Source organism: Mauremys mutica, chromosome 7 (genome assembly GCF_020497125.1).
Source record: "Mauremys mutica isolate MM-2020 ecotype Southern chromosome 7, ASM2049712v1, whole genome shotgun sequence".
Classification (NCBI taxonomy): domain Eukaryota; kingdom Metazoa; phylum Chordata; order Testudines; family Geoemydidae; genus Mauremys; species Mauremys mutica.
The window spans coordinates 101,280,607-101,293,142 of NC_059078.1; the positions used below are offsets into that span (position 1 = coordinate 101,280,607).

A 12,536-nucleotide genomic window follows, 5' to 3' on the forward strand; every position below is an offset into this window, starting at 1 on the left:
TGCATTCCTGCGCAAGCGGCATGTACAGGTTTTCCCGTACCTTGACGGCTCCCCTGTTCAGAGAATATAGTTTATATGGGCAGTACTAGACTCAACACAAGCCAGGACATACCTCCTGGAAGCAAGGTTTTGGTCCCTGGGTGACATCATACAAGGTCTCAGGCAGTTCCCCACCACTACAGCAAGGACTTGCCTGAAGCTCCTGGGATACATGGTGGCTTGTACCTACATATTACAGCATGCCAGACCCAGACTTCGACCACTTCAGTCATGGCTAATGTCAGTGTATCGGCCAGTCCAGGACAGTTTGGACAGGATCATAACCCTGCCTCGCCCGGTACTCGACTCCCTCCTCTGGTGGCTCGACCCACAGGTAGTAGGTGCAGGGGTCCCCTTCACCAGCCCTCAACCATCACTCTCGTTAGTGACAGACTCATCAGACTTGGGCTGGGGGGCACATTTCGGAGACCTCAGAACAGAAGGCCTCTGGTCTCAGGCGGATCTTGCTCTACACATCAATGTCAGAGAGCTGAGAGTGGTGTGCCTGGCATGTCAGACTTTCAGAGCTCACTGAGCAGGGAGATGTGTATCAGTCATGACAGACAACACTATTGCAATGTTTTATATCAACAAACGGGGGTGTCCTGTGCCAGGAAGCCCTCATACTGTGGGACTTCTGTGTAGAGCACTCGATACACCTGCAAGCATCGTACCTCCCTGAAATACAGAACGAGCTGGCGGACCATCTCAGCAGGTAGTTTCATGTCCCCAAGTGGTCCCTTCGCCCGGACGTAATAAACTCAATCTTCCATCGGTGGGGCTTTCCCAGATATACTTGTTCGCTATGCGACAGAACAGGAAATGTCAGCGATTCTGCTCCTTCCTGAGTTACAGCCTGGGCTCCATCAAGTGAAATAGATTTTCAATCTGGTCGATGCAGCACATTCCGTCCCCAACGCTTGCCATGGTGCCATTTTTACTGGACTATCTTCTCCATCTCAAGCAGCAGGGACTGTCCATGTCCTCAATAAGTATCAGAGGGGTAGCCGTGTTAGTCTGGATCTGTAAAAGCAGATCTGTAAAAGCAGCAAAGAATCCTGTGGCACCTTATAGACTAACAGACGTATTGGAGCATGAGCTTTCGTGGGTGAATACCCACTTCACATGCATCCGACGAAGTGGGTATTCACCCACAAAAGCTCATGCTCCAATACGTCTGTTAGTCTATAAGGTGCCACAGGACTCTTTGCTGCATCCTCAATAAGGGTTCACTTGGCCGCCATCTCTGCCTTCCACCCAGGTGCAGAGGGCTGTTTGGTCTGTGCTAACCAGATGGTCAGCTGTTTCCTTAAAGGTCTTGACATACTATACCCACAAGTCTGACAGCCTATCCCAGCTTGGGACCTCAATTTGGTCCTTTCCAGATTTATGGGACCGCCATTTGAGCCCTTGGTGATGTGCTCCCTGCTTTCTCTGTCATACAAGGTGGCATTTCAGGTAGCAATAACCTCAGCTAGGAGGGTGTCTGAGTTCAGGGCCCTAACACAGTATTCCATAAGGACAAGGTTCAGCTCAGGCCTCACCCAGCTTTTCTCTCAAAGGTTGTCTCCCAATTTCACATCAACCAGGACATCTTCCACCCTGTATTCTACCCCTAAGCTGCACTCCAGCACCGGGGAGCAGAGGCTTCACTCATTGGATGTCTGCAGAGCACTAGCCTTCTACATCAAGAGAACGAAACCGTTCCGAAGGTACGTCCAATTATTCATGGCAGTGGCAGACAGAATTAAAGGTCTTCCTGTCTCCTCTTAGCGTATCTCGTCATGGATCACGTAATGCATTCAGGAATGCTATAGCTTGGCAAAGGTGCCTGCTCCTTCAGTCACCGCGCACTCCACCAGGGCTTATGCCTCCTCAGCGACATTCTTGCTCCAGGTTCCCACACAGGAAATCTGCAGAACAGCAACGTGGTTCTCCATACACACTTTCACCACGCACTATGCAATCACCCAGCAAGCCAGAGATGATACGTCCTTTGGAATGGACATGAACAAGCACTTGAAGAAGAAAAAATGGTTACTCACCTTCTCGTAACTGTTGTTCTTCGAGATGTGTTGTTCATGTCCGTTCCAATACCCACCCTCCTACCCCCCTGTCTGAGTAGCCAGCAAGAAGGAACTAAGGGGGTGGCGGGTCGGCAGGGCCCTATATTGGGCGCCATGAAGGCACGACTCCAGTGGTCACCCAGGCTGACCCTACGGATGCTGCTAAGGGAAAAATCTTCCAGCTGGCATGCACGTGGCACACACACACCTGATTGGAATGGACATGAACAACACATCTCGAAGAACAAGAGTTACGAGTTTTTTCCTCAGAACTGCAAAATATCTGATTTCTCTTCCACCTGCCTGAAAGAGTTTTTATTGAACATACTTTCTTCAATGGGGGCTGGTATTCAACAAAATATTCAGCAGTTTTGAGGGGAAAACTATAACTGAAAGGGTGTTAAGAGTCAATAATAAAATGAAATACTTTTTAAACCTTTTCAGTAAAACCCTTTACACAATGTGGAAATAGGCACCTTTCTAAATGCCATCTAGTAGATAGGTAGATAGGAAATACTTGCTGCATAATAGACAGTATCACATTAATTTTCTTCAAATCTCATAGAGCCATGGAGTTTAAGGCCAGAAGGGAACACCAGATCATTTCCTGATATGTGCACACTGTCATATTGAAACATAACCATCTATTTATTGAGACATTTTTCTTTTCTTTTTGTACTTCAAGTTTTTAGAATTCTCTCTTTAGAAAACTAATACATTTCTCATTGAAGTCTTTCCTTTCACGTCAATGGGTTTTGCATCAGGCCTTTAAAATCTTGTTCATGTCTTTTGCATTCAGGCTCAGTAATACCAGAGTGTTCCATTTCAATTTCAGGCTGTATCTTCGATCATGTAGTAACAGAGTGTATAATAAAGAACAAAGAACTGAATTTTATTTCCTCCCCAAGTAATGTATAAATCATTAGTAATCAGAAGTGTGATGACTGGTCTGCTGTTTCAAAGTGATTAGAAGACAAAATTGATCAGTGTTACTCTGTACTTGAAAGTATAATGATGTGAACAGTTGTAAACTTAAGAGTTTTGATGGCTTATAGATAAAGTGGTGTGACAAAGCTCTGTCCCTGTCTCCCTGGGTCCTACGTTTCCTGACAGATTTCGCTAGCCTTAGAGGCTCACTGTGACCCTCCACTTAACCCTTCTCTCTCTAGAGACAAGGATCACAGTCTGCTGAGCCATTTTCATCATAAGCCAGCCAGTGAGGTGAGGAGAAGCTATCCTCCCTTGCACAGTCTCTGTTGTCTCCTAGTCTCAGTGATTAATCAGGGGGCCAAAGAGGGGGAGCCTGGGCCTGCCCTCTACTCCGGGCTCCAGCCTAGAGACCCTAATAGTATCAACTATGGTAGCTGACCTTTTAGGAACAGGACACATACAATTCCCTGGGCTACTTCCCCACAGCAGCCCCCACTTCCTCAAGCTCCACTTCACCCTTACCTCAGGGCCTCCTTCCTTGTGCCTAATATGGTGTGTACAGCTCAGTCTCTCCAACAGCACAACTTCTCACAGCTCCTGACATGCACGCCCACCTGACTAACTGGGAGGCTTTTAACTGGTTTCAGCCAGCCCCTGACTGGCTTCTGGTGTCCCAATCAACCTAGCATCCTCCCTGCCGTCTGGAAACCTCTTAATTGGCCCTATGTGTCTTAATTGACCTGGAGCAGCTGCCATTTACTTATCCTGGTACCAGGGATTTGTTTAACCTGGGGCTAATATATCTATCTCCCACTACTTTTCTATAGCCATCTGGCCTTGCCCCGTCACAGTAGCTACTGCCACTAGACACTATTTGCTAAGGGTCTGGTTATTTACAGAGCTTAACAAGACAAGAAATTTAAAAGTGATAAGAGGAAATGCTTTTTTATACGACAAGAATTAACTCATGGAACTTATTGTCAGAAGATATAATTTGGACTAAAACCTTAATAGGAGTCATAAAAAAGATTTAAACATTTATGTGCATTATGAAAACATCCACACATATGCATTAGACAGAACAAACCCTTTTTTAAAGAAAGGTTATAAACCCTCATGCTTCAGAGTATATGCCAGCCACAGAGTGATAGTGGTTAGTTGCCCTTACAGGCAGGTCAGTCCATAGATGTCCATTTCAGGATTTCTTTGAAGCATATTGTACTGGCTACTATCAGAGACAGAAAATGGTGTATGCTAACAATTTGTGTATACTGATTCAGTATAGTAGTTCCTGTGATCCTAAAATGAATGTCAGGTGGGCAGGGTAATACAGTGATACAACACTGCAAAGGCACAGTTGGCAGCTGGTTTAAGATGTGTACCATCCTGGAAAGGTGAGTGGTATCTGAATCAAAACAAAATTTGAGGATAAGGATCAACTCTGCTAAGGACTAAGAGCTTTAAAAAAACAGTGTCCTGTTTACTGTGAGCTATGTTGGTGTTCTCCTCAACTCTCAGTGTAAAACCTAGAGATTCCATCACTTCTAGGAAGACATGTTGGCCTGTCCGAAACTGATCAGTTATCCAATAGCTATAACTCTAGTTTAGAGAATTTACTAGTTTAGTCCCTATGTAATTTGTGGTCTGTATACCAGCAGAACCATACCTTTGGGGTTTGCATGTGGAAACAGCCAGGTGCTTAAAGAATATTATCTTTGGGGTTGGTCACACTGGAAACAAGATAAAAAAAATCCATCCAAAAATCCCTTAATTCTGTGATATCTGTGGTTATCCAGTTACACAACTAAAGCCAGCTAAGCAAGGACAAGACTGACAACATCTAGTTACCTCAAGCAACATTATGATATGGGAATGTATGATGTACCTCATTGTATTAATCAGTGCAATTGTGTAATACGCTATGCCATTAGAAACATTGATTTGGAGGAAAATAGTTTTAGTTTTCAACTCCCATAGGCTTATTAACTGACATAATCAACCTCTCTAATTATTATTACTCTTAGTGTATTAATAGTTTAAATATTATAATTGAATTTATCCTATTTATATATGGAAAACAATACAGAGCTTGAAGAGTTGTGCTCACAAAAATGTATGCACTACTTTTTTTTTTCCTTTCTTTCTTTTTAGGGAACAGAAAATATGTTGCAGCTTCATCAGTGGCCTGCAAAGGATTTTCAAAGTAGTGGATCATCAGAAGGTCATTTTCTCCCAGGCATGTATTTTATTCTTGTCATGCAAAAATGAATAGTCTAATATTTCTGTGAGATGGCTGCACTAATTTCACCACGTTAATATATCGTTTGAATGTATTTCAAAGGTACTGAAGAGGATCTGACATTAAGAACATCCCTGTATGGGTTGTTATTCCACATGTATGCTGATAAAAGTGATTGGGAGACAGGGCTCAAAGTGTTAGATGAAGCCATTCAAGTTCTGCCTCGAACTAAACATAGACTGTAAGTTGGTTGATCTCTTTTTTTACTAAAACATTTTAAGCGTCCTGACTCTTGAGAAATATAAAAATATGGACGACGTTTGAATATATATTTTACATTAATAAAATAGTATAGAGGTTGCCTTTTTGCTGAGCTGACAATTTTTATAACAGAAGACAATATTGCATCTTTTCGATGCTTCTTCACACTGTTCTTGAGAATCAAAGAAAGGCTCAATCTTCGATTGCTTCTTATAATTAAAATGTTTATAATGTTTGTGCAGGTTATCTTTAAAAAAGTTCCTAAGTAGGTACTGTATAAACTTTTCAACTATTTGATTATGGCTCTTTCTTTGCTCTTCTAATTACTATCTGAAGTCCAGACTTTAAAAGCAAGATGTTGTAAGAAAAGCTTTTTAGATGTGATCACAGGATGAGTTACGATTCAAATTACCCATTGAAATGAAGTTGAGCTAAGGAGAATGAGATCTCAGGCAACTTAGTCTTCCCTCTTTATGCATGTGTACCTCTAATTTAGACTTTTGATCCCTACTGTAATAAAACAATAATATAAAATATATGATCATAGTTATGTTTCCCAGATGTTATCCTTGCTCTTTTCAATCAGAGTTCCACACATGTTTTAACCTCTCCAGCTCCCCTCTTTATTATTTCTTTGTCCTGACTGGTATTCATGACACCTGTCTATTTTATATCATCTGCCAAAATAGGAGTTTGCTAATGATATAGTACTTCTCTAAGTAAACCCTCCAGACAATCTTGACAAGCAAACACTGTGGCTTAACCAGTTAAGATAGTATTCCATCAGAGATACATTTCATATTTCTCTGTTAAATTCTTGTGTCTCTTGATCCTGACTTTGGGGTCAGGTCTCTTCATTGGTTACAGTGGATTCAGCTGAGGCTCTTTGAAGGGGGTGACTCCTCACATAGCTTATTTCATTATTTAAGTAAAATACTATATTAAAACATTATATTTAACTTTTATTTAATGACCAGGCTTGTTGAACATCAAGGCATGTGTTGTCTGGTTGAAGAACATTGTTTGGCTAATACATTGTTAAAATATATTTGAATTATTAGTTATTATTCAGTTTGTTTTGCATAAAAATCCATGGCAACATTTACGTCTAAATGTGTTGCTTGGAGCAGGGCTATAATTTCAAATGTCTGAATGTCTATTTCATGTTAGATGAGTGAGAGAAGGGTGGAGGAGGGGGTACTACCACCTTTTAAGATAAAGTAACAGGAATTTGTAACAGTAACTTTCTCCAGCTCTAAATCCATTTAGGATAAAACTCTAAAACTAGACAATAAACATCCTAAGGCTCTGATCCTGCAAAGACTTACACATGTGCAAAGATTTAAGCACAGAGATATGATGATTAACAGCAGTTGAGGATCTCCCCTATGTGTAGTCTCATTGATGTCAAAGGAACTGGTCACAGTGCATAAGGTTACATATGTGAATCTTTGCAGGATCAGGGTCTAATTTATTTTCTAAAGTTAAGGTCTGTAAATATACAGAGGAGCAGGCAATTTGACTTCACTATAAAAGAAAGATGAGTAGTGAAGTGCAGTTACCTTCACAATTGTAGCATATTGTAAGATACAGTGCATAATTGTACAGATAAGAAATTGATTAATTTTTAAACTTTTTTTTAGCCTGATTTTCAAACATATGGTTATAGTGAAGGCAAGACTTGGACGTAACTTTATGATGGACATTCAGAAATTCAAGGATGAAAGTGAGGACTATTTGTCACATATGTGGCATCGTCTAGCACCAATCTCCAAAGACATTGTTGGGCAGTTAACCTGTTATCAGAATGCTATTGAAGCTTTACAGGTCTCTATGTTGTTAATTTTAATAGACTCTTAATAGAATATAATTTTAAGTGTATAGTTTGAAAGTATGTGATGGTATATGCCTATATTTTTAAAGGTGGTTTGTGAGGTAATACTCCAGGAGGTATGTAGACATCCTTTTCTAAAGCAAGTAATATGAGATTTATAATTGTTAGCTTTTTCTTTATTTAATTTGAACTTTGAAAGGCACAGTGTTCAAAAAACACCTGACTGAAATGTGTGTATAAATGGAAAAAGTGATAGCATTTTACATGAATAAAATGCATACCCTGCAAAGATAATTAGATACATTTCCTAAAAGATAATTCTTCATCAGTTTGCCTCTGCAGATCATCATTTGAGGCCTAATCCAAAGTCTTTTGAAGTTATTGGATAGACTCTACTTGACTTCCATAGATTTGGATGTGGCTGTTGATGAGATAGTATGCTTGACTCACAAGCCACATAACCTATATTAGAAATAAAAACTACTAGGGGATGCATGCCTTGCCCACCCTCAAGAGCTAAATAATCTATTGCAAAGTGGATCAAATGTTTATTGGAAAAGTATACGTAGATGCTGCCAAAATTGTGGCCAAAGGCATTGAGACCCATTCCACTGTATCCCTGGCAATATCCTGGTCAGAGCCAGATTTAACAACAGTCAGGAAGATTTTTAATGCAACACATGGCCATTGTTAGTTTCAATTCTTTATTTTCCATTTGTAGTCTTCTTCTCTCAGTCCCCCATTCTGCTGTCTCACTGCTTAGCTCCTTCCCAATAGTGATGGACTGATAATGAGCAAAAGAGAAGAATGTTTGTACATAATTTAATTTCTTTGATATCTCCATCACTTTAGAATTACACATAAGCGTAAACCATTAATTACATGTTCATTTAGCATTATTTTTCATCAGAATTTAAAATAGTTCAATTTAATAGAAAGAATAAATGTTGTGCAAATTATTTTGTCAGTTTGTTAATTTGGTGTGGATTATTTTTCACAACTTTGAAATTACTTTTCTGATGGAAAACCAAGTGGATGTAGTTTAAGTCTTGGGACTCTGTGTTAACACATTTGAATTGCTGCCTGGCCCCTCTCAAGGAGGAAAAGTCCCAACAGTAACTAATTGATGTAGACTTTAATAAAAGAAAAGAAATTTAACTAATACTGATTTTTTTTATTACATTCAGTTAGACCTTTTCCCTGATTAGGCAATGTCAATAAATTGCTTGCTACCTATTTAAAATTAAATTTTTGCTTCCAAAAAAATTAATGACAAATCTATATATATATATATTAGTATCAGTAATTTGATGTTACATAATATATGAACTAAATCATTCTGTCTTTTGTGTAGAAACAAGAAAGTGAGTGGCAGAAAGTTGATTATCTAATGGAATTTGCAGAATGGTTATACTGCAATCAGTTTCCTCTTAATGATGCTATTAAACATCTGGACTGGGCAGTAGATATCTTGCTACATTTGAAACTTGCCAAAGGACCTCTTGAGGAAGAAGGTGAGTAACTGATGTACTTATCCTTCAAAATAATTTCAGTACATGAATGTAGTATATGCTTTTTGTCTTACTACCTTTTACATGATAAAAGCACGTGATCATTTTTAGCATGTAAAAAGACCTTATTTAGTACGTGTTTCTTCATCTACAAAAGACTTAAAGACGAAGTCAAAATGAAAAACCCGAGCTTCTTCACTTAAGGCCCGATTCAAAACTCACTGACGTCAGTAACTGCAGAGAACTTTGCATCAGGCCCTTAAACAAATCACAGAAGAAATGGAACAGGTTGACACAAAGATAGGTGCCAGAGACTCTCAAGAATTCTCAAGTGTTGATGTCGTAAATAACTGGTTTGTACCCCTTTTACAGATGGCAAAATGGAGGCATGGAGAGATTGTCACTTGCCCATGAATGCTCAATGCAACGACCAGAGATAGAATCTGGTGTTCTGACTCCCAGTCCCTTATTACAACTATGAAGCTACACCTCATTTCTTTATCCCTTTACCCTATTTCCCTTACTTTATGAAATCTCTAGGTAAAATTTTCAAAAGTGCCAAAGTGCCATTGTCAAACATGATTGTCAATGGGACTTCAGCCTCCTAAGCAGCCGCATGATTTTTGAAAAAGCAACTCAGGCTCCTAAGTCACTAGGCCCTTTTGAAAAGTTTTTACTCTTTGTAACCATTGACATTGCTAATGCCTCGGAAACTAGTTTTGATAGAATGTTCCAATCTAATTGAAGAAAGCAACTGATTTCTAGAAGAATAATGTGTGACATTAACTCATATCTCCACTTGTGTCTTATTTTTATGTAGATAGTTGAGATGCAGTTGTGAAAGATGCATGATTCCTCTGTTAACACTGCATAATTAAAATGGCACTGAAAATGTTCTATTCATGTTTTTTTCTTTAAATATTACTTACCATTGTTTGTGTAATGGCAATTTAAAATTAATCTCTGTTCTTTCATGGTATTTCCCTTCCATTCCACATAATCTTGCTGGTTGTTGATGAATGCTGGGCCCCTTTGATCAGTTCTCTTTTAAGAAAAAAAGCATTAACAATTTTGTATAAAAATGTGTATATATAGATTTTCATGGATTTTGAGAATAGAAGAAAAACAGTAGATCAAATTATGAACTTATTAATGTTGCCCCTTCCCCTTTAGGGGAATATAGATATTTTTGTTAAAGTCTCAGATCCCACAATCTTCCACATTTAACTAGTAACAGTTAGAGCAGTGGTTCTCAAACATTTTTACTGGTAACCCCTTTTACATAGCAAGCCTCTGAGTGATACCCTGCCCCCCTTATAAATTAAAAACACTTTTTTATATATTTAACACTATTATAAATGCTGGAGGCAAAGCGGGGTTTGGGGTGGAGGCTGACAGCTTGTGACCCCCCATGTAATAACCTTGTGACCCCCCTGAGGGGTCCCAACCACCAGTTTGAGATTCCCTGAGTTAGAGCAACACTTTTAAGGGGCCCCAGAACAGAAAGTTAGAATATCCACCCTATGGCTGCTTTAACCAGGCACAATTAGATGAGGGTGCCCTTACTCTGCATTTCTTTGCTTTGTCATTGCTTAGAGTTAATTTTAAGTATTTTGTTATGTTTTTATTAATAATTGAAAATAAGATAGAAGTAATATTATTCTATCATGGCAAGGTCATCTGTGGTAAATTGGATTTCCATTTTTCTAATAGAGTCATCTTGCTGTCAGTAGATTCTTTTTCATTTCCACCTCAGAAATGCAACTTTAAATAAGGCTTGAAATACTGTATAATGTCAGACCATTGACATTGTTTTTGTTGTTTTTTTAACAGAGAAAAACATCAGACAAGAAACACCATCTCCAGCAAAGCTGAAGGTGGATTTTGGGATAAATGTTACAATTCCCCAAATTGCTAATGAAGATTTAAAAAACATAAGGCAATTGGAAACTTTGTTTAGAGCACATACTTTAATGGCTGTCATTTCTGGCCATAGTTCACCTTATCATCAACAGCACTGTTTGATGGCTTATGCTTACATCATTCGTATCTGGCAGGTGAGAAGATCAGAATTTACCAATCCCATTTAATTTTTCTAATATATGAATACATAGGGAGACAGTATTTTGTTATTTTAACTGTCTTTATTGTAATATATTCAAATTTACAGCATTGTTAGGATATAGTTTTACAGTTTCTAAGCTTTAAATTAGAAAATTATCACAAGAAACTAGAGAGCACCTCTGTGTAGTTCAAATTCTTCCAACAACCATGTGGGAGAAAGACAGTGCCCAGTTAAAGCCATTACTCTATATTGGTGTGTATATTCTTTGGAGCTTGGGGATCCACTCTTTCTTCCAATGGTTTCTAAACTTTTACTATCTAAATAGCTAGGGTAGAATAAGAACCATGATTGGTGATTTACAGAATTCACAATATTGTTGCTGAAGAACAATAATTACGGATAGGTAGTGACTTAGATCATTTCAAAGGGTATGTAATTTAACTAAAGGAATTATCTGACTTAGTTAAACCCTGTGAATTGAGTTGTCAATTACATTTTGTGATGAAACCATAACAATAATATTCACTGAGTGTTGTTAATTCTCTAAAGTAATCACTTCTGGCTGTTCTGCAGCATTTCAAATCAAATTGAATGAACCTCATTAAATGTTGTATTTTTTCATTGATGTGGCTGCCTAATTTCCAGTGACATTTATGGAAAACCTCAGAAGGACTGCACTGGATGTTAATTTTTTTAAAATTTATTTAAATCTTTGAAGTGGTGAAAGCTGTACTTGACCTCAATATATGCCACATGCCATCGTAAGTGCCACCTGAGTGGTGTAGGTGAGAGATCTGCAAAGTGAAGCTGGTATCCAAATCAGTATGTTCCAGGTTGTATTATTGTTTTTCCAGTGATTACAAATGCTGGTAATTACTTAATATAAAAGCTTATAGTGAACCCTACTACATACATATGTTGCTAATTATCAGACATTCATTGTGAAATTAATTAGAACTATATAACATATAAAATTTGGAAAACAGGAATTTTAGAAAATAAAATTCTGACTAACATTTCCAAATTTCACATCATCAGAATTTTTAATATTCTGTACTTGACTAAGAGAAACTGGATGATTTCAAGATAATGACAGTAGATGAATAAACATCAATGTTAGCTAGTGCAGATATCAATGTCTGTTACAGGACAATGGCAGTAGCTGTTTGTGGGCTAATGCTTACAGATCAGTGCTACTCAGGCCTGAGCAGTTCAGGACCCAAATTAGCGAACATTAGCCAAAAGAGCCACAGTAGTGTGAATTCATTGTTTCATTTACAATAGTACTATATATTCATATTTAAACAGTATGATGGGAAATATTTTGTGTGTGTGTGTATTCTCACTGCAAAATGACTGACCAAGTATTATTTTTTTATCAACTACAATTGTTTAATACTATAGTAAAAGCATCTTGAATGCTTAATAACTTAGGTTGATTAATAATCAAATCACACAGAGTTTTAATATCATGTGCTGTAAAGAGCTGCAGGAGACACATTACAGAGCCACCTGCAGCTTGCGAGCTTCATCTGAATGTCACTGTTCTATATTAACATTACTGTGAGCTTCAAACTTTTCATATAAGGCA

At 38.4% G+C, this 12,536-nt stretch overlaps 1 protein-coding gene across 1 annotated transcript in view; it reads left to right on the top strand.

The window, feature by feature from the left end:
• Positions 1-12,536, top strand: part of CFAP46 (cilia and flagella associated protein 46) — a 155,567-nt gene that overhangs the window by 76,662 nt on the left and 66,369 nt on the right. The window contains exons 27-31 of the mRNA XM_045025832.1: positions 5,187-5,271; positions 5,377-5,515; positions 7,179-7,362; positions 8,724-8,883; positions 10,714-10,937. Coding sequence (XP_044881767.1) covers positions 5,187-5,271; positions 5,377-5,515; positions 7,179-7,362; positions 8,724-8,883; positions 10,714-10,937 — 792 coding nt within the window. The remainder of the gene's footprint in view (positions 1-5,186; positions 5,272-5,376; positions 5,516-7,178; positions 7,363-8,723; positions 8,884-10,713; positions 10,938-12,536) is intronic.